Source organism: Pipra filicauda, unplaced genomic scaffold (genome assembly GCF_003945595.2).
Source record: "Pipra filicauda isolate LSUMZ 115617 unplaced genomic scaffold, ASM394559v2 scaffold17_size4572894_pilon, whole genome shotgun sequence".
NCBI classification, from domain to species: Eukaryota; Metazoa; Chordata; class Aves; order Passeriformes; family Pipridae; genus Pipra; species Pipra filicauda.
Window position 1 is genome coordinate 3,666,254 of NW_024104287.1, and position 22,321 is coordinate 3,688,574.

General features: G+C 46.8%; 1 protein-coding gene across 3 annotated transcripts in view; it reads left to right on the forward strand.

Annotated features, from left to right (window-relative positions):
• MFHAS1 (malignant fibrous histiocytoma amplified sequence 1) overlaps nt 1-22,214 on the forward strand; it is a 35,465-nt gene extending 13,251 nt beyond the window's left edge. The window contains exons 2-4 of one of the 3 annotated variants that reach the window (XR_005563026.1): nt 16,451-16,606; nt 18,071-18,501; nt 20,013-22,214. Coding sequence is in view for 1 of the 3 variants with exons in the window: in XM_039379904.1 (XP_039235838.1) it covers nt 16,451-16,577; nt 18,071-18,074 (131 nt within the window). In the remaining 2 variants the exon portion in view is untranslated. Of the gene's footprint in view, nt 1-16,450; nt 16,607-18,070 lie in introns of all 3 variants that reach the window. The other 2 variants (XR_005563025.1, XM_039379904.1) reach the window with 2 other exon arrangements.
• The last annotated feature ends 107 nt before the right edge of the window (nt 22,215-22,321 follow it).

A 22,321-nucleotide genomic window follows, 5' to 3' on the forward strand; every position in this document is an offset into this window, starting at 1 on the left:
CCTATAGGAGCTGGAGCAGAAGAAATAGTAGGGTTGCAGCTGAGCTGCTCAGCACACCTCCGTTGAGAGATCTGCAGTGTGGGAGGCGTCTTGCAAATTGCAGACTCGCCCAGGAGTAGCCCAAGGGCATGGGAAATCATAAATCCAGAAAAACTGGTCTCTGACTGAGCAGCAGCTGTGTGGTCCCAAACTCTCAGTCATGGGGAGCTGTTCCTGGGCCTAAGTTGGTTTTAAAGAGCACTGTAGGTTGAGAGAACAGCTGCTGGCTTGGCTTCCACTGCCTTATTGTGTGCTCTGAACCAGCCAGCCTCTGTCCCACTGTTAAACTTTTTGAGTGACTCCATCTTGCACCACCATATTGCTGAGCAGCCAGACCAGGAACAAGCAGTGAGAGCTGGGATAATCAGTTCTGGCTCAAAGTAGTCCCCAGGTAGTCCTTTGGATGAGTTGGCTTTCTTGGGGAAGCCTCATCTGGACTGTATCTTCTGGAAGCCAGCGTGCTGTATCCAGAGAGGAGTAAGCAGGTGGACAAGTCCATGCTGCCAGAACAATTCAGGTGGAAAGAGATGGACAAACTTATCCTTTTAATATGTCTGTGCTACTGCAATGAGAGGAAGAGATAGATGATTTTGTGTGTGTTTCCTCTCCTGGTCTGCATAGGGTGTCTTACCTCCTTGCTGTGTGTGGTTGTATTTTTGCATTGGTTTTGCATGGCAAGGTTTTGATATCGGGAGTGGGGGACAGGGAGCCCTGCAGGGGTTGCCCTTGAGATGCTGCTAGAAACTTCCCCTCTGTCTGATAGAGCCAATGCCAGATGGCTCCATGATGGACCCACCACTGGCCAAGGCTGAGCCCATCAAAACCCTGTGCAGCAGCAATTGCAGTTGGAGTAGGTGGGTGCTCAAAGGAGGCTGTGATCCCATGAGAAGCCTGTGCTGGAGCAGACTCTGGGCAGGACCTGTGGACCCATGGGAGCCCATGCTGGGGCAGGTTTGCTGGCAGGACTTGTGACCCTGTGGGGTCCTACGCTGGAGCAGTTCATGAAGAACTGCAGCCTGTGGGAGGGACCCCACACTGGAGCAGGGAAAAATGTGAGGAGTCCTTCCCCTGAGGAGGAAGGAGCAGCAAAGACAATCTGTGATGAACTGACTGCAACACCCCTTCCCCCCCACCCCCTGTGCCACTGGAGAGGGATGAGATAAAGTCAGGAAGGAAAAAGTCAAGAGTGAAGTTGAGCCCAGGAAGAAAGGCTGGGTAGGGCAGAGGTATTTTAAGGTTTGCCTTTATTTCTCACTACCCTTCTCTGATTTGATTGGTAAAAAATTAAACTAATTTTCCCAAGTCAAGTCTGTTTTGCCCATGATGGCAATTGGTGAGTGATCTCTCCCTGCCCTTATCTCAGCTCTTGAGCCTTTCACTGTATTTTTTCTCCCCTGTCCCATTGAGGAGGGGGTGATAGAGCAGCTTTGGTGGGTGTCTGGCATCCATCCACCCACCACAATTTTATAGGCAGAACTGCTGGATGGGGTTGAATGTGCTGCAGCAGAGGGTGCTTGGTGGCAGGTTTCCAAACCAGGGAGTCAGCAGCAAGCACCAGGCCTACTTACACGTTGTGTAATCAGATGAGTTTTCAGCTCCCCGTGCGTTTCTCTAAATCTTCCTTTTGAACAGCCTCTTTCTTTGCCCGAGAGAGATTTTCATGCTCTTATTTCAGACAAGGATGCACACACTAGATATGGAAAATTCCCATATCCATATGACTCTGGTATATCAAAGTGGCTAAACTTAGAAAATCTAACAAAAAAGAGCTTCCCCTTCCTGTGATCTGACATAACATTTCTTGGTCACTGTTATTTTTACTATGGAACAGCTTAAATCTATTTTGGTTGGGCACTAAGTGATGGCTACAGCGTGAAAGAAGAAATTTGTTTCTGTGAAGTCAGGCAGCCGTGCTGCAGCTTCAGGGCTCTGAGGGCAGCCTGCTCAGGCTGAGCATGTGCCAGCACTGTGTTGGGGCCCCCTGACAGTCCTACTCAGCTCTCTTGAGTCCTGCCCACTCGGAGAGGGTCTGTGGGGCTCAGAGCTTTGATGGCAGTTAACTTTTTCAGTATCTTATAATGAGCGGGAGTGGTGATGGATTTTAACACACACATGCAGACCCCACTACCTTACTCATCCTCCAGATTCTAGGAGGACAACATAAGAAAGATGTTGTTTTACTGGCACCAAAGTGGGGAGACAACTTCACGCACAATGGGAATTTGTAGGAACTAGCCATGCCTCTGGTTTCACAGGTCTCTTTAATACATGGACTTCCTTTCACTGTACACTGTTAGGCCCAGGACTGAGCCATCCCCATCTGGAAAATGCACTGGTGTAATCGTGCTCTGCTGGAGCACCTTGAGCTCTTGTTGTCAGAAATATATAATTCAAACTTTCAAACTTTTTTACTCATTTTAGTTGGTTGGTTTTTTGGTTGGTTGGTTTTTTAAGCCATCTCCTTTGTTAAAATTGGCTCTGTGGAGCTTTGAGCTCATGTTTTATTACAGCTGACTGCTGTGCTTCAGCAGCCTTCTGACTTGTTTCCAAACATCCCACACCTGCTTTCATTGAGATGGACTGAAGGCAAGCAACTGGGGTGTTGGGAAGAGACACCATTGCTTGCTGGCTGCAATATCCCAGAAATCTGTGAAGCAAGAATTTATGTCTCACTTTTTTATAACTGTAAGCTTCCGACAGACAGTTGTGTAGAAAGGTTCCTCACTCTGAAACTTTAGTCATCTCCAGATACTTTTGCTCAGGTTCATGATGGCGCCAGAGGGATACATAGGGAATGAAACTGCAGTGTTCTTTGTCCTCACTAAAAGGTCAGTCAGATCTCTGTACCTGAACCTGTGCTGTCAGGGGTTTTGGGCAAGGAGTCTTGCTCATGCTGTCACATGAAGGATCATGCTGTGATCTAGCATTGATGATGTTTTCATGACAGCTTGAGTAAGGGAGAAGTTTGTAGTTTCTCAAAGGAGCATGCGTGTGCCCTGAGGGAGCCCTACAGGCACTGAGGTGATCATTACTGGATTTTGACAAGATCTTAACTGATGCTTGCATAGGCAAATAATTCAGCTCAGCAAGTAGCTGCTGTGGTCAGCTCGCTAGGATGAGATGCTGAAATAAATGGTCAAGAGTTGAGTCTTGTGTGTCTCTTTTCCTAAACAACATATTTGTGCCTCCAAGGCTCAGCCAAAGTAAAGACTTCTTTGGATGAAAGAAAAGTTTGGGAACCTTCCCCTGGGATCAAAAAAAAAAGTGTCTTTCTCTGTCATCTTTTGTAACAGAAAGCTATCATAAAGTTTTTGAAGCTGCCTGTTACTTTTAATTTGTCCTTTGTCCTTTATTGAAAGAAATCACATCTTCTCTGACAAAAGAGTGCCTACCATGTTACGTACATACACACATGCACATTTTTGAGTGCCTGCAGTGAAGTTCAACACAGTGTTAAGAAAATGTTGCTGAACAAGGCACAACCATGCTAAAGTTATTCACACGGGGATCTGATAAAAAAAAAAGGTTGAAAATAAACAAATGTCCCCCCAACAAACCATTGGATTGGAGAGAGTGTGATGAGAGGAGATGCTTTATGAGCTGGTTTGGGAAGTGCAGTAGGCTGACTCTGAATCTGTGACTTGGATTTCTGGCCTAGCATTTTGCAGGTGCTAAAAGTGTGCTTCCCATTAAAAGCTGGCAGCTGCAAGTGTGGCGGGGTGTCTGGCAAGGGGAAGCTGAGCAGCATGGCTGTTCTCTTACTGCATGGCTGCTCCTGACTCTGGGTAGCAGAGTGAATGCTGGCAGCATGACCCTGGTAGTTGCCCAGCCTCTAGTTCATTGCCAGAATGGCATGACAAGTTGTCATGTTTTATGGCAGACCTATGGCCAGGCTCCAGGTCAGAGATTTATCACTGTTACCTGTGCTCTCTGAAGTATTTAGTGTCAGTATTTCCTTGAAACAGCACCTCTGGTTGATAGCCATGTTGCAAAACAGCCTCTGCTCTGCAGCTGCTGCGTTGTACAAGTTTTGTGCATGATTTTGCTTCTGTGGCATATACCAAGTGTATCCAGCCCCATCTGAATCTTGCAGGTGATTGCTGGAACTGGGAGCTGCCCACAAAGTTGTGATTCTGCTGGAGACGGCATTTTTGCCACTTGCTTTATGCTGCTTTATCCTCATTGCATAATGCAGCATGATGCAGATAATCCAGTCATCATTACAAAAGGGTTTAAAACTCTTTTTTAATCAGAAGTCATTTTTAATAAAACTTTGCCTTGCTTGGAGGACTGTTCTCTTGGCTTGTGTGTTTAAGAAGAATGCAGGAGGCTGAGGAAGGTGGGAGGGAACCAGATTAGGGAGAAGGGAGCCGGGTGCTTCTCTCTGGCTCCGAGGCAGCTGGTGGTGAAGTCCAGAGCTGTGGGACATGTTTCCACTAGCACCAAGCAGGCAAAATCCTTATGTGTGCACATAGAAGCATCTAGTAGGTGTGTGCTTTCTCTGAATTTTTCCCTCACAGAGCAAACTTGTGGTGGCGGGGGACAGAAGGAAAGGCTCGCTCTAGTCCAGTCTGGCTTATGTTTCCCCTTTCAACCCTCTGCGTCCAAAACACTGGTAGTCTTCTGGGGCCTCCTGCATCTCAAAACAAACTGTGGTCCTGGACAAAGTGCAGCAGGGGAAGGGGTGCTCTTTGCTTCTCTTCTGATGGCCATTGGTGTGTGACTGATCTTGTTTCTTTGGTTGTTGCTCTGCCATTGTATTGTGTAAAGTGAACTGTCGAAAATAACACGTGAACTCTGAGTTGCCCAGAAACATGTCCTCCTCTCCTCCTGTATGCTGGCATTTTGCCCACTTTTCTGGCAGCAGCCAGCTTTTGAGCTGCCACACCTGCTTCACCTCCCCTCAGAGCAAGCCTGGCTAGGGGCCTGAACTCCAGTGCTGAACGACATTTGAGAGCAAGCATCCTGCTGCTTCATGTGTTTTTCAGTCCCAGTAGTCCTCGCTCTTGGGATATCTCAACCATATGCTTAAGATGTCCCTGAGTCTCTCCTCTTTGATCAGTTTGAAGTTTTAAGGAAGTTTTAAGGCTGGCTGTTCCTAAGACAGATCCCCTCTGAGGGGATTGGTGCTAGGCATATTCAGAGGAGAGCAGCAAGCTTGCAGTTCAGGTAAGTTGGTGAAACATCTGAAGGAGAGGGGCCAGGGCTGTGTTGCGTGACACTGGTAAGTATATCAGAGTTATCACCTGGTGGAAATCTGCCTGGAGAAAACCTGGAAGTAATACAGGTTTACAGCACAAATAGTTAGGGTACCAGGAAGGAGCTCAGCTCTGAGACAGTCCCATGATCTCCTGGGAAGGTGCTGGGGAGTAGAGGAGACAGTGGAGGAATTAAGTGTTCTCCTATCAATACTGCTGCCTCTCTGAGATGCTGATGAGTTTTTTACAGGCCCCGGGGCTCTTTCCTGTTTCAGTAGTAAGCATGACTACCATAGAAGTGATTTTTAAGCAGCAAAAATGGATGCTGCAATTTACCTTTGGGCACTGAGAACCCAGAACAGATGGCACTTAGCAGGCAATGAGCTCTGCAGGAGTTAAGTAGCAAAGGTATTGTTTCTGAATTGGTGTGACTTACCATTGGAAGGCATTTCAGTGGCAGAATAAAAAGTAGTAAGAATTGGTTTTGGCAGAGATAGTAAAACAATCTCTAATATTAAATCTATAAGTAAACACTTTTCCTTGGGCAAAAGGTATTTTTAAGCAAAAGCTAGCTATTTTGTTCATTTACAGTTATTACTTGTCACTTGTTTGGATATTAGGGAACTAGAGGGTTCAGAGAAGAATGGTTAAATTATTGGAAGTGCTAAAGAATCACCACAAAAATTAAAAAAAAAAAAATTAAATTATTAGTTTTCATCCCCTCTGGAAAGGGAACAAGTAAAAGCTATTAATGGTAAAAGGATAGACAAAGCTTTGTTCTTGATCATTGAGCAATACAAAGCCAGCAGCTTGCTCAGGCTTCCAATACAGCAATTTTGGTAATAACAAATATATTTAAAACCAAACAGAGAAGATATGAAACACAAATCAGTTCTCTACATCTGTTGGCACAGGGAAACTCAGGCTCTGAGCTTTGTGGAGTGCTGCTTGGGCGCTGCCATGTGCACCAACAATGCTTTTCTAGTGGCCTTATGCATGAGACCAAGAGGAAAGTTGGCCAGTGGTCTCGGTGCTCTGCTCCCTCTGATTTTAGCTATATAGCTTGATGCAAATCTACACCACACTATGTCTGACAAGGAAGAAACACTTGACTAAGGATGTACTTATGAAACTTCAGTGTAAAGTGAAAAAATATATGCAGAGAAGCAAATTATATCTGATGTCCTTGTAATTAAGGAAACTTTAGGTTCCTAGTCAGCTAACACCATACCTGTGGTCAGCATGTAGTGTGGGGATTGTTATTAGCTAGTATAAAGTAGGTAGCTTTGTAGGAAAAAAGCCAAGGAGGCATTTTGTTTCAATTAAGCATGAGCTTAGAATAAATTCTGTGACGTACATGCATAGACCAAATTCTGCAGTAAAGTGACTTCAATACAAAGTCATGTTAATAGATTAAAACAGAGATTAGTTTAAGCCAGTTCAATAACCAGGTAAAACGATTGATTTAAAATTTGAGGATGAGTGGGACCTATGGTGTTTAGACTTTGCTCCTTAGACTAGTCAATGATGAAGGGTAAAAAAAAAAAAAATGTTCCTGTGCTTAAGTGGGCTCTGTGTTTGTCCTGCTGAACAGCAAATGTTTTAGAGTGACCAAAATAGCTTTCCAGAGGAGTATTGCGCAGGCATCTCACCTTAAATGATCTGGGAGAGAATAGTTACCACAACAGGTTTGAAAATATAGCACCTTCCAATTCAGTTTGCAGAACACACTGAAGCTTTGGAATGGCCCTAAGGCAACAGCAACTCATGGAGCCAAGTTACTTTCACCTAGAAAGGAGTTTATTTAATTTCAGGGAAAACCGTTGGGCAGGACTTGTACATGCATGTCTTGCATGTGTGTTTTGGTTTGTTCTCCTTTTTCTTGTCTGGCAAAAGGCAAGTAAATAATAAAAATATAAAAGCAAAAAGGTTACTGCAAAGGAAACCCTCACGTCTTTCACTCCCCAGCTGGACTTTGGTGAATTTCTAGAAGAGGGGCTTCATGACCAGGATCCTACCTTCAGGCATGGCGTGCATGGACATCTTGTGGGGAAGGAGCAAGTCAACAAGGAAAAAAACTTGACCCAAGTGCTCTTCCAGCCTTTGTCTGTCTTCAGCACAGAGATTTGTGTCTTCAGTAATGCTTAAAGACACTTTACCAGTAAATGGCCTGGTCTCTTTGTGAACCCTTGTATTGCAGCAGGGAGTTCTGCAGCTTGTGCTTCCCATTGCTTTTCTTCAAGTGCACCACACTGTACCTGTGTCGAGGCTTTCTAGTGTTTGAGTTGGAGCAGGCAGAAAATAATCAGTCAGTTCAGGGTGCAGTATTGTAGCTAGACTATTGTGAGGAAAAGATCTTGCAGACTTGCCTAATTCTCTAAATTTAGCAGAAGGGCAGGCAGAGGTCTGGCCCTGCTTCATAAGTTGCATAAGGCTGGAAGTCAGCGGGACTGAGTCTTGTAAGCCCTGCTCCAGGGACTGGCTTTTCACATGGCCAGCTATTAATGTGTTGTGATCCAAACATAAGAGCCAGAGAGGTAGCAGCATGCTGACCAGTCCTGGTAACTCCCTCCAAATTTCAGTGAACCCTGCTTGTTAACTTTGTTTATTACATTAATGTCATTGAGAGCTCTTTTTTTTTCCTTTAGTGGAACCTGCATTGTGCTGATCATCTGGATGAAAGAAGGCTCAGCACCTTCACTGTTATGGAGGTGTAATAGCTTTGGAATTACTGTTTGGTGGAAGTACTTTGGAAGTACTGAAAGGTGGGCTCAGGCTGGTGGGAATTGTTGCTGTTTGAACTGTCTGCAGCCGGTGTTGTCTGGAGTTCAGGTGGATGCTCTGTTTGCAGTCATGCCTTGCTGTTACTGGGTGAGAACAGACAGGTTGGGGCTGGCTGCAGCTTTCTCTCCAGCTGGTGCCTTGCTTTGGCAGATTGAGAAAGTGCTCATGGCAGATACGGCTGAAGGGGTGGAATTAAAAATAACCAAAAGGTAGATTCTGGGCTTGGTTACTCAGTGACAGGCCTATTTCTATTCTGGGATGAGGATAATTCGCACTGAGCTCATTACACCATGACTCTCCCTTAAAATGCCTTGACAGTCAATTTCGTTCCAGCTAATAAGGTCCTAAAATGTTAATGAGGCAAATCAATTTTTCATGGTTTTGTATTGCAGTTGTCAGAAAGTGCTGTGTTGCAGCCTGCTAATTCAAGAAGCTTTTTAGATATTAGAAAGACAGCAAAATATTCAGCAATTTGGAGGATGCTTTGTTTTCTCAGTTTCTCCCCAGTGCCTCCTCTCATTTTTCTAAGCCTTTATGCTGTGCTATTTGCTTGTCCCTTTTGGTCACATCCTTTCTCCAGTGTCTGCTCTGGTCAGTAATGGGAGGACGTGGCTTGCTCCCACCTTCCCCACTGCACAGGGAGAAGGATGGAGTGCCCAACAGAAAAGGTAGAGTTGAAGCTGGACAAGGGAAGCTACTCATGCTGAAATACTATTTGAAGTACACTGAGTTTGATGGAACAGAGTGGAGAAATGACATCATGTTCATCCTCCTCTCTTATCTTTTTGGAAGGGGCAGTGGTGTCAAAAGTCCCGGCCTTCTCTCCTCGTGGCAATTTGCTGAGATGTCAGTGTTACCTTGCATAAATGCTGTCTGTGCTCAGTATTTCATGGTTGCTGAAAGAGGAGAGAGAAGTTGCATTCATTGCGTAGCCACATGGTTGGTAGATCAGTTACCTGCACTGGCTTAGGAGTAGGTTAGATGCCAACCATCCTTTCTCTGAGCTGCTTATGTGATACTGTCAGAAGGTGACAGAAGGGCTCAAACTTTCATGACTGCTCCTGGAGTTATTTTGAAGGAGCTATTTTGATCATTCTACTGCTCTCCACATTCTCGTTTGTGAGTGTGCAGATAGTAAGTACCAAATCGTGTGATTTGGGAAATGAATGGGGTTTTTTTTGTTTTACTTTTAACTGAATTCCAGTTCTAACTATAATTAACTTCTCTGTGCCTGAGAAGAAGATAATTAACTAATGTTTTGGGACAAACGTAGATTTTTCCAAGTTTTATACTTGGAAACCTTGTACTGTCACACTGGGAAAGGATGATCTCAAATAACTCCTGAGGGGATATTAGTGTATAAGTTGTAAATTGGTACTTTGAATAATTATCCTCCTGTAGCTACTGAGTCAAGCATCCAGAATGCTTTCCTCACAACTCCTCCGCCCAGAGGTATTCTCAGTTCAGTTCCAAAGGCTTCACTAGAGCTTTTGCAACCATTGAGGTGTGCCAATGTCTTCCTCTCCTGTGATAGTGATGGGTTAAGATCTAGCCGACCTTATAATGACTTGGGGAAGGAGGAGGGTGTTTAACCCCCTTAAGCCTTTCAGACCATAGCTGGTGTTTGTGTGACTCTCCCCTTCCCTGAGTGGCTAAAATTAGAGTTAGTGATTGCCAGGTAGAGCATCTGTTCCCGTGTGTCTCCTGGACAGGCCCTGCAGAGCACCTTAGCCTTTGACACAGCCCCAGGCTTCCTGCCAGGGTAATTAGTCTGGTAGCTCCATGGGTAGGAGATACAGCTCAGGGTGATCTCAGCTGCTGTGGGGAAGAGCTGCCTGGGCTTGAGCTGAGTGCAGCTTCTGCTGCAGGTCTGGGGTTCCTGGCCTGGAAAACTGCGGCTCTGGGTCCTGAAGCTTGACTTGTCAGCTCCGAGCTGAAAAGCACTTCTGTCTGTTTCCAGAGGTTATTTTGTGTTTCTGTCATCTCACATGAATTAAGAGCCTTGAGAAAACAATTTCCTGTGTAGCCAGCTGGGAGAATATTCAAGGTGAGCCATATATATATCAACAGCTAGAGCTGTGAGGCCTGGAGATGAGGTGATGGCTCGACAGACACCTGGTCCTGTGAATGCAGGAGCTGGAAAGCTCTCCAGTGCTTGGATCAAGCAGCAGCTCCATGGCTGAGCCTGCCCCTCTGGCAGTTGTGATGCTCTAGCATGGAGCTGAGCACGCCCAGGAGACTGCTCTGTATTCAAGGAAGGTGTCATTGTTGACGTTTTTGGTCTTGAACCCTTCAAAGGAGAAATGGCAAATTGCCATCGGTTTCTTTTGCATATTTTGGAAAGCTCTAACTCTCTCCCTTGCTCTCCATATCCTTTTCTCTGTGCTATTGCCTTCTGTTTTTGGGGAATTACCTCTGCAGGCTAGCCCTTTGCCTTGCAACTGGCTGTCTTTCCCACTCCACATTTCCAGAGCAAGCTTTCTTTTTGTTTCTCTTTTTAAACTGTATTAAATCCCAGGCTCATTTGTTCCTGAGTATGTGCTCATGTGCTGCCCCGATGGGTGGTTCTGCTCAACGGTGTGCCCTTGTGATCAGTGGTTACCAACAGAATTGTCTTCTCTGTTGCTTTTTTTTCACAGCAGTCTCTCCCACTAGGGCACTTTCACAGGGTGGAATTCTTGTTGTTGTTTTTGTTTGCTAGTATTAAGCTCCTTTAACTGGGACTGCAACGTGAGGCTTATGAAACTTTTGTTCATAATGTGCATTTCTCCATGCTCTGCTCCCTTTTGTGATTTCTCTGCTTTCAGCTTCTTTATTTTTGCTATGTTTGTAGCCAGGAGAACAGCCTCTAGTGAGAAGAAAATTAAATCCTAACTTGGAGGTCTCTATCCAGTCCTCTGCCTCAAGCAGGCCAAGTAGATAAGGTCGCTCAGGACTCCAGAAATAAATCAGCCGCAGAGTTCTATCTTTCTGGGGAATATTTTGTGCGTGACATGCAGGCAGTGCTGTGAGGAGCACATTAAAAATTCATACCAGTACAGAGCAGTATTTTCTGTGCGCAGTGCTTGAGAATAAGCTTGTGCATCATGCACAGCAACATTTGTATGAAGCAAGTAATTAATTTCATCTAAGCAGAGAGTAGCAAAGACAAGATTTAAAGGGCATGGAATAGAAGCAGGCTGGTTGTGAGACACCATCTCCTTCCCCCTCCTTCTGCCAAGACTCCTGGCAGATTTCTTCTCTACTGTAGAGCTGGCTGCAAGATCCCAGTGTATGAGGGCATTGCCTGTGCTTACAGCAAAGGGGGAAATCTGTGCACGTGGCTATTCGACTCATCCTGCCTCTGTGACAGCTTTGATCTAATGTGTAAGTGCTCTGGCTATTGAACCTCAAAACAACTAACAGCCAGGCAGAGCTGTAGCTTCTCCAACTGCGGTCTCTTTGCAGTTGTTTGGATGAAAGGGGGTAGGACTGCATGCAAAGCAAAGGGGTGTCACGTAAGCCCTGTTTTTCGACTGCTGTTGGAAACCAAGCATGGAACGTGTACTTTTGGTATGCAGGCAGTGTTTAAGTGTTCTCTTCTCTACTTTCCTGAAGGCATGACTGCTGAGTGCTATGCTGAGAGATGTCACAAGCAAAGATTAGTCAAGGGAGGCTTGACAGAGAAGCAGTTGAGGCTGAGATATCTCCTGTCAACTCCACTTGCAGTAGTTGCTGTCTGAAGCCCTTCAGCAAGGAGGAAGAGTGAGAAGGGATTTAGGGTAGAAGAGCATATGAGCATTGGGGTTGCAAAAACCGTGATTGGAGCAGCTCTGGGACATGTGGTGGAGTGAGTAGGTCAGTGCTCAAGCAGGGCAGCTGTAGGAGCAGCTTGGTTTTGGCTGTCTCATGCCCCTGTCGTGAAGCATGGGTGCTGTCTCTTCAAGATCTCTGGCAGACTGAAGAGAGAGAAGCAGCACCACAGAGCCAGGGCCATGTCCTGCTCATCCACTTCTTGCTGCAGTGTGTCCCGATGGGGCCCAGACAGCAGGAATGACAGCATGAAAATGACAAATATCATCAGGCTGATACTGTGCAAATGTCTTCTCCTGGGAGCTCTGAGAGAGAGGAGATGGCATGGCAGGCTGAACAGAGTGTCTCATCCTTAGGCCCTTGCTGCAAATTCTTGATATGTGAACAGGGAACCTTGTGCCACTTAGCACAGCCATGGCAGTGGGAGCTGTGTGAAGGCAAATGGTGGGATTTTCTTCCTTGTATTCAAAACCTTACTCTCTGTTAAGCAGCCAAGTAGGCTTACAGCTGGCCTTGTCTGGCTGCCAGCATGGAGTAACCAAACACTTCTGCAAGTACTCACTTTTCTTGCTGTCAGCCTCCCTCTTAACTGCCTGATTTGTCATGGGTATCTGGCATTTCATGGGTATTTCCTAAAGGTCAGGGAAGTGCACTTTTCAGCAAGTGTGGGTCTGATGGCTGGCAGGAGCTCTGAGGGAGGCATCCCTCCCCAAATCATAGTAAATCAAGGACAGAAGGTATAATGTGGCTGACTGTTTATTTCACCAAAAATTGTAGTCTGATACTTTTCCATGTTTCTGGGCATATATGGCAGTAGAAGTGTCTTCCTTGTGCACTGAGTGGTGATACCCAGCTAAGTTCCGTCTGGCACATGCAGTTATCCTTGCTGGCTGCAGGCATTGGCCTGGCCTGGGAACCCAGCACAAGAGGCACGAAGTTGGCTGTGTCTGTTCTGTGATAAAACAGTGGTAGTGAAGAACATCTTGCTGACATAGAAATATCTGCTTCAGGTGAGCTGGCTAATGCTGTGAGGAAACAGGCCTTTCTGGTAGAGCTTTGAGCATGGCTGAAGGTTTTTCCCTGCCTTTCCCTGTGACTGCCCACATGTAGCAGGTTTCTTTTAAATGGTGTGGGCAGCGTGACTCACTCAGCCCATCTGCCTGGGCGGAGTTTAGAAGCCAGCTTATGCTGTGGCCAAACTGACCATGGTAGTTTCATATCAGGGTCTTGGTTTGTGTCTCAACCTTAGCCTGCTGTACAGCACATTTTACCCAGTTGTGGAGACCAGTTTCTGTGCCAAAGCATCAGGAAGGTGGCCATGGGACAGATACAACTTTTCTGCACTATTTGTGCCGTTGCAAATGGAGAGGCAGCAAAGGAGCATCTTCCAAAGCATGTGCTTTCTGTTTGCAGGTGCTTTTAACCAGGCTTGGCAGGTGCCTCTCTGCTATCAACTGAACTGGGACTTAGATGCATCTAAACATCAGGCCTTGGTCAGCAAATACCCAGCTTTAAAGGGCCTTTGCAAATAGGGCTCATGCTCTCAAATCAGATGAATCATCTTAGGTGATGCAGATTTGTCTGCTGAAAAGTGATGTTGTTCTTTAAACACTCAACTATCTTAGTCTTTAGCCTTAAGATGAAGTAGTTGGAGTTTTGGTTAAAACCTTAGTGGCTTCTGTGGAAGTTAACATTAAAACAAAGTCCATGTCGAGACTAGGATAAGCTTTGTGGTTCTGTGTGTGCCATTGTAGGCAACCTTTCAGAGAGGACAGGCGGAACTGAAGTTTCCAGTAAAATTTGTGACATGCTCATGGAGGAATGTGCAACCAAAATACAGACTGGGTAGCCTGTACACAGGGACAGAACAAGTGCTGCAGACACGAGCTGCTCCAGCTGCATTTAAACTTTGCAGTTAAACCAAGCAAACACCACCACATGCCAGGCACTTAGCTTTTCCTTTTGTATCAATCAGTACAATACTTCATTAGATCTCCTCTTCCCTACCCTACTGTAGCCCTGAAGACTTCTATTTCTAATTCCTACAGTTTGAATAATTTCTGAATAGAAATGTGAGGTTTCTGAAACCTCCAAAAGATTCTGGGCCTGGAGAGTTGTATCCAAGCAGTGTGTCTCAATGCTTGTTACAGCTCTAAGATTGCATATTGCAATCGAATTTACACTGGCTTTTATTCAGCAGTGATGTGAAATGTGATTTAGACACTTATATCTGGTTTAGTATTGCAATGAGTTTGTGCAGCAAAGATGACCAGTTTGCAAAGAGAAGGGGATGAGAACACTATGATGGAAAAGCAGTGGGACATCCTGTAGCTGAGAGGGGGAGAAATAGGAAGGAGGCACAGGTAACCTTCTGTCCACTTGGTGCACGATATATCTCATGGAGCAATTGTGAGAAAAGCCTTTCTCCTGAGGAACGGTGTGTATGACAGCAGGAAATGGGAGTGGGGCTGGAGGAGATGTGGATGGGACTGGGAACAGAGTGAGGTGAGCTTTATCCCAGAGGCAACCTAGAGGGGAAGGTAAAACCATGAAGAAAAGGAGGAGGGTGACTAAAGAGCAAAGGGAAGGGGTTTGCCTGCAAATCAGGCATCTGTATTACCCTACAGCAATCTCCTATGCTTGAGAAATCACCATCCAAGTATTTCTGAAATGGGAAGATGGAAATGGGAATGAAGGCTCAAGCAGACAGACCAGTCTTATTGCACACCTCTTGTTTAAGATCTAATGGATATTTACCCTGTCTTTAAAGCGCATAATGGTGCACTGATTTTATGACACATCTTTCAGAGATGATGTTTTCAGTTAGCAATACTGCAGTTTGGAAGTCAACCTGGAGTTGGAAACTGGGAACTGCTGGGACATGGAGCCCTGTGGTGTACGTGCTTGATGGAATGCAGTGCTGTTTTCAAAGGGTGACAGCTCATGTAATTGAGGACGCTGCCTTGCAGACTTAACTTTGAATTGCAAATCACCATCACGATTCTTTTTGTTTGGGAGAAGTGTCTTCCTTCCTTAAAAGCTGCTGTGCCAGTTCAGGTTTGAGTGTAGGTGTGAGACAGGGAGATACTCAAACCAAATGTGAATTCAGATTGCAGACTATAGGGGCAAACTGGAATTACTGGCCCTACAAGTGGGGTATCTCTCAAGGGGAACTGTGTATGTTCCTTGCCAAGCCCTCTCCTCTGTTTTCACTATATGAAATGACGTGCTTTGGAAAAACCAAGGGATTTCAGACCTACTATTTCATGAAAGTGAGAAGAGAAACTGTGTGACAAGGAGACAGAAGGAGCATTTGTAGGGCTTCGGGTATGCTGGGGCTGACTGTTGTGCCATTGCTGCACAGGCTGGGCAGTACTTCTGCAAAGTGTGATTTCTTTACAGTTTTTCCTGGGGTGCCTGACAGTCTCAGCTTAGACACAAGGAGACATTTTCTGATGTTCTTTAACAGGAGAGGAATTTATTGCAAGTGCGTTCAAAAATAGAGGAGTCCAAGGACCATCTGTCTTGAGTGTTTTGGTGGAAGTGGGGACAGCTCATGGTGGCTGCTTGATTGATGGGTCCAGAGAGTTTTGTGTGGACCTGTGGCAGCAGCCCGCTTACAGCTGGCCTGCCTCTGTAAAGACAGTCACTAATTGAGCCAGTTGTGGCCTGGTGACTCTGCTTTGGGTAGGTCTGTTTAGCAGCAATGTAGGCACACTCAGAAGAATTGAGCCCTTGCTGGGCATGGATGCTGTCATCCCAATTGCCTTTGAGAGCAGATCCTACCTGCCAGACAGGTATCAAGAGGTGTTTCTGCTGCTATTGAAGTCTAAGGTGTGGCTGGACTATACTGAGGACGTGGCATATTGATGGCCAGGGGATCTGCCCTCCTGAGGCCAGTCATGTGTAGAGTGGAGCCAGGAGGAAACTTGATTTGCTCTGAGCGAGCTGTTGGGGAAGTGTTCCTCAGAGCTGGGCATATCTCGGCACCTGGCTTTCCCCTCTCACTGTGCTGACCTGTGTGTGCCCTGAACTACATGCTGCAAGGGTGCCAGCAGTGGGGAGCTGCCAACTTGGCACTTGGGCAGCAGAGCTGACGCAGCTCATTTCACAGAGGGATACCATGTGTTGTGAGAGCCTCCTCACTGCTACTGACTCCATACAGAGCTCGTATCGCCTCCATTATGGAAGAGCTGACAGCTGGGAGCTGGATCCACATGCTCAGCAGACTGTAGTGTAGCAAAGGGCCCTGACGGGATGCAGCAGCAGTCCCATGGCAGTTGTGGCAAGTGTACCCCGGGAGAGGGGCATTAGGGAATCTTCCATCTAGATGCTATGAATCCCTAAGGAGCTATCGAGTCAGAGTGCAGTGATTCAAAACAGAGATAGGAAAGATGGCAGATGTTACATTTGTGGCGACCAGCATGTCTCCAAGCTGTAAGCACCAGGACATTCACCATGGTTACATGGATGGGATTGCTTGGGTTGCAGGACCAGTAAGCCCTCTTACTGTGCTCACTTGCATCAGTCATGGATACCTACTTGGTGAGGGGAGGGGAAGGGCATGCTAAAAGCAAAAATTGCAAAATCTGCCTTGCTGATGGTTAAATATTTTTATTGTTTTCCTTTATTCACAGGAGAACTGCTGAGTCAGCCAAGACCAGAGGGACTGACGGAGATCATCTGTCCCAAGAACGGCAGCGAGCGAGTTAATGTTGCCTTGGTTTACCCCCCCACTCCTACTGTGATCAGCCCTTGTTCCAAGTGAGACCAGAAAGCAGACCTATTCCCCTGTCAGTAGACTCCAGAAAGACTATGTAAAACATGCCCTTGCTAAGCAATTTTTTCTGGAAGGTAGCAGCCCCACAGCCTGGGGACTGTTCTGATTACTTATGGATATAGACAGCCCATGCAAAGGATAAGAAGTACAGTGAAATGGGCTGAGGTGTTCTCTGAGCTGTGTTGCGGCAGATGTAAGACACATAGTGGGCAGGACAGATCAGGAGATAATGCAATCATGAATGGGTTTTGGTAGGATGGGACCTTGGGAGATTTCTGTCCACCCACTGCTCCACGCAGGACCACCTTCACAGGCAGGTCGTATTGCTCGGAACCTGTATAGGTGAGGGTTGGATGACAAAGATGGAGGTGCTACCACCTCTCTGGACTCTAGAGTTACACTATTCTCCTGGGGCAGAACTTTTTTTCTTTCTGTCCCATCTGAGTCTCCCTTATTACAGATTGGCTTTCATTGCAACGAAGATGCACTGCTGGCTTGTCTTCAAAATGTTCTCCCCCAGATCCCAGGCCAGCTGGATCCCAGGCTATGGTGGTGCATGGGGTTGTCCTGTTCTAGGTGTAGAGCTATGCACTTGTCCTTGTTGAATTTCACAGCACTGTCGTTGGCCCAGTCCTCCAACTTGGTGAGGTCCCCCTGGACAGAAGCACTGCCCTCTTGTGTACCTATAGCCTCTGTGTCCTTCATTCCATAGAGTGGGAATGTGCTTGGAAAACAGAGATGTACTGTGGTGGGAACAAACGTGTGGAACAACACTCACAAAAGCAGCCAGTGCCTTGGCTTTTTGATACATAGGTTTGCTTTCAGAACAGAAATTCAACTGTGGTCTGTTCTAATTGGAGTGGTGCAAGGGAATTTGGTAGGGAGCTTAGAGGAGCAAGCTGTGTCTTGCTGGTGGCTGCTGCTGTACTGTATGTGAATGCCTATTTCACTTCAGTGTCTGACAGCACCTTTGGATGCTCTTCTCTCTGTTCAGTGCCATCCCATTCCAAAATACCACTTATCTTGATGGAGAATAGCTTTGGTGATGGGTGGGTGTTGGGCTGTATGCGAAGGTGATGTTGAAGTGCCCACCTGGGGCAGGAAACACGGCTGCTGCTCTGATAGTGAGCCACAGGTTACTACTGCCTGTTGGTTTGGTCCTTCTGTACTTGGCACAGCATGTGTCTAACCTAAGGCTGCAGTTTTTGTTGTACTGTGCTGGCAGGCTATGCCTGTGCACTTGTCCTCCTGTCCTCCAGCCTGCCTTCCACAACGTCTGTTAACTATGTCCCAGTTTCACAGTCACTTTGCTGGCAGGAAACTTGTGTTCTCAAAAAGGCCTGTGTTACTTTTAAAGACCTCATCCTCCCTATTTAGAAGTCTAGAGAAAATTGTGTGTCTTAGATTATTCACCACAAGCATTATGGACTCTGCTGCTTTTGCTACATTACTTTTTCTTTATCCTTTCCTTTTCCAGATAAACCGTCAGTGCTGGTGCCAAAGGTTTTCCACCGGGCAGAACATGGCTGATGCTCTGCAGTGCTCCCATCTCTCCAGTTGTGGAGTTGTATGCTGACGGGGATCAATGGGACTTTGGACTCTGAAATGCTGTGGGGCAGGGACAGCTCCCAGGTTGGGGCCTCGTGGTTGGAGTGGATGCAGTCATCTGGAGGCTGGGAATCACAATGAGGCATGAAGCAAAGTGATTGCTGCAGATGGCAGGGCTGCTGGCCAGAGGGAAAGCACTGGGGATAGGTTTCTGTGGACCCATTGATTGCGTGTTGAAAAACCATTTGGATCTCATGATGAATGTAAAAATGTTCTTGGTACCATTTAATTCAGACCTGCTTGGAGGAAAGTATCTTGAAATGAGCTGTAGCTGGATTCCCTGGATTTGTTCCTGGACAAGTGAGTTTTGTGGCAGTTGGCCAAGGCTTTGTTGGGAAGTGGGTTGGTGCTGTGAAACCTTTACAATTGCTCCACCACAAAACAGTTGGCTGTGTCCCATGCAGCAGACTTGGGCAGTGGCTGGCAGAGCAGGAGGAGAAGCAGGCTGGGAAATGTTTCCTGCCTTATGCATTCACACGTGCTGCGCCATGAAGGTGGTAAGGATGTGCTATAATCACACAGGGATGAAAGCAGGGCAGTCAGTGTGCCTCTGGCACCTGCCATTTGTTCTTTTCTCTAGCCCCCAACAGCTCCTGGTCTGCTGTGTCTGGATGCTCTGGCACTGCCATTGTGGTACTCTCCATGCATTGTGTCCACTAGAGCAGTAAAAATCGAGATCTTGGTCCTCCTCCTAGCAAAGCCACCCAGGCGTCTTTGTGCAGAGATCTGGTGAAGCAATGTGTGGCTGAGTTGTACAAACTGGCCCTGATCCCCCTGGGCAGCTGTGCTTCATGAGCAGCCATTCTCCCTCTCCAGATGTGGGAAAGGGCAGGCTGAGCACTGACACCACAGTGCTGGTGTCTCCCCTGACTAGGTGGTTTTGAGGACTTCTAAGATGTTGTTGTCAGTTTGTACCCTACAGCTGAGCCCTGCTAACTGTGCTGTATGTGTCCTGCTCCATGCAAATATTTGATTTGGTATAAATCAACAGGAGGCAGGCATTTCCAGAACCAGGATGCCTTCCTCAGATGTGGATGGAGGTCTGAGAGATGAGGGACTTAAAATACTTGTGTCAACCTACAACTCCTAGCAATTTGGGGTATGGTGGCAGACCCGGCATGGGTGGTATTAGTCAGCAGGCAGTGCCCACCAGGATGTGAGCTGGCCAGGCCTGCAGTCAAGGCAAGACAGTGACGTGCATCCTGCTGGGACCTGCTGCTGTTGCACAGATGATGTTCCCCTGGCTTCTGATCCTTCAGATACCAGCCTTGTGTGCAAGGCTGCAAATACCCGCATTGGCAAGAACTTAACACTGGGAAGTGCAGGGCAGAATCCACTCTAGCGGGAGATTGCAGAGGCCAGGTAGAAGAAATCAAGCCATGTACCTCACTTCAGGGGGGGAAGGCTGCCAAATGAAAGCTGGCAGCTCAGTCAGCTTCATGTCTCTTCAGGGTATCATTCCAGCTTGGGAGGGAGCTTGGGCTCAGATTTCATATGTTGACCTGCCACCTCTGGCACTGAACCTTCTTATGCCAGTGAGAATTTGATTGTGCTTCTGTGTTGCTGTGGGTAAACTGGGGACTCAGAATTGCCTATGGTGGCTGGAGGAAGTGGAAGGGAGGTGAGATCTTGGAATGGTGTCCGGAATAATGCTGGGAAACTCCCTTGTCGTAAGTCTTGCTGCCCATGAGACATGAAAGGCCCTGGTATAGGCAGAACTTGTGTTAGAGCATTCCTAGTGTCGCCTGCCATACTGGGTGGCCTTCTCCTCCTGTTTTGCTGCTACTCACCTCTCTTTCCATTCTCCATAGGAAGAAACTAGCGATTTGTTGCTGTGACGTTGCGTGGAAACCACATTGTAAAGAAACCACAAACTGGAATCCTTTTCCAGCCGGAGGCCTGTTTCCCAGTGTGCCCATCTGGTCTGGGATGCGTGAGCATTGAAGGAGTGAGAGGACAGAGCAGACGTCTTACAGCCTGCTCCTTGGGACTGCAGCCTTCCAGCCGGGCCGGGCCACCTCCGCCGGAGCACGGCACTAGCTGGCCTTTGCAGGCACTCAGTCTGCTGCTGTGCACTGAAGCTGTAATGCTGGGAGTGTGGCAGTATAGAGGTTGATCTAGTTGGGTCTATTTAATATGAAACAGTGATTGCTCATCCGCCCACTGTTTAGTAGCTGGTGTAACTGTGTTTTCATCTGAATTTTTTTAATATGCAAAAGCCATTTAATTTTCTATGCAGTTCAAAAACATCTCCCCTTTGCAACTGCCAGGTGGGAGATCAGTGCAGGAGAACCAAGCCAAGTGGCTGATAGTACTTTTGATTTTGCTGTCACTGTCTTTTAAGGATGCATCCTCGAATCATAGTGTCCCTTTGCTGAGCTCCTGCCTCAGATCCCACTTAATATTCCTGAGCCCCAGGGATGCAAGCCCTGTATTTTTGAAGGATCTGTCATTTTTCATGAGTTAAGCCACAAGGAAAGAGGGCTTGAGTGCAGTGCCCCAAGAGCAGATACCTGAGTTCAAAGAATGTTATGTTCCTGCTCTTGACCCTGCTCGGAGAGTTACCGAACTGTTAAAAATGACTAAGGCCTCTGTGAAGCACCCTGCAGCCTTTACTCAAAGTGTATTATAAAGAGGTCAGAAAGGACTGGGGACTCAGTTGTCTCCCTGTGGAGCTGACAATGAATCTAACCTCTTTGGAATACAAGGAGCATCTGGTACTAGATGCCTACTTCACTTGAGAGGACTGTGCTGGTTTTGCTTATTGGTTTGCAGACCCCTTGCTTGTTGACCAGTTGTTTTCCTACTGAAACTGGTGCAGGCAGGTTTGGAAGCAGAGGTGATGAGCTGCTTTGCACTGCAGGACTTACAGCAGCTTGAAGATGTCCTGGAGTACCTTGTGTTATGCTCTGAGGCAAAACCTGGGATTCAAATCTGCATCCGTCCAAGTGATATTCCCAGGATAACAGCTTTGCCTACTGTGTCTGTAACACATGAAAAATTGCGTGTCCCTAAGCAGCATACAGATCTGTAGAGGTGGGTGAGAGGGAACCCTAAGGATGATGCTGCCCATCTAGGTCATCTTAGGGCTTGCAGGGGTACTTGGAGGCTTCTGGAAGCTGTAGAGGGTCCTGGGTGGTGGGACACTTCTGCCTTAACTGTGCTAAAGGCAAAAAGGTCAGAGAAACAAGGTTGTTTCCAGCCTGCCACAAGGCCAGGATGCCTTTGACTAGTCTCCTTCCATAGCAGTGCTGTTTTTTCTGCATTCTGTCTCTGCTCTGAGCTTGGGGGATTCAGCTTTAAAAAGTTAAACAGAAATAGAGACTAGATTGGGGTTTAACATGCCTTATGGTCTCTCAGATCAGATGGAAGAGACTGGGGGCTGCAGAAGCATGGGTCATATCCCTTGCAGCATCCCCCATGCCACAGTTTCATGGTGGCTGTGAAAACTCAATAGTGTATTTGGGTACTGCTTTCCCAGGAACTCAAGATGTGCTTGGCTGTGCTGTAGCACTGGAGCTTACGTGGGTCCCCTTCCCCTTTGTACCTCTGAGGCAGTTAAAATTTGTCAAAGCAGTAGAGGCTTCTCATTGTGAGGAGACAGATATGGTTTTGTCAAAGGGAACTGCAAATGTTATTTAGGAGCTCACTAAGTGAGGCGAAAACCCACTGGCTCACTCCTGTAGAGCCAGATCCCGGAGCTTGGTTCTTCTTGCACCTTTTGGATGGGATCTTGGGCCGGCATCCTTGGAACAGCAGTGTGGGGAGGTGGAGATGCTGCACTGCAGTAAGCACAAGAAGAGGCAAGTAAGTGGGCCTCAGTGTAGCACTCATCACACGCTTCATGGCTCAGTTCATGGACTGTAATTGCAAGTATTCATATAATCTACATCACTGGGCAGGACTCTGCGCACACACACACACATGCATGCCCAGACATACACGCAATACACCCACACTTGCCCACACATCCTCGCCAAAATGACTGAAAATAAAAGTGATCTCAATCTCCAGGAGAGTCCTGCTGTGTGATTTCTTTTTCCTCTTACAGTGCCTCTTTGGGCTCTGCCTCTGGAGTGGTCTGCACCTAGACCTTGTAGATCTGTGCTGTTAGCAGAAT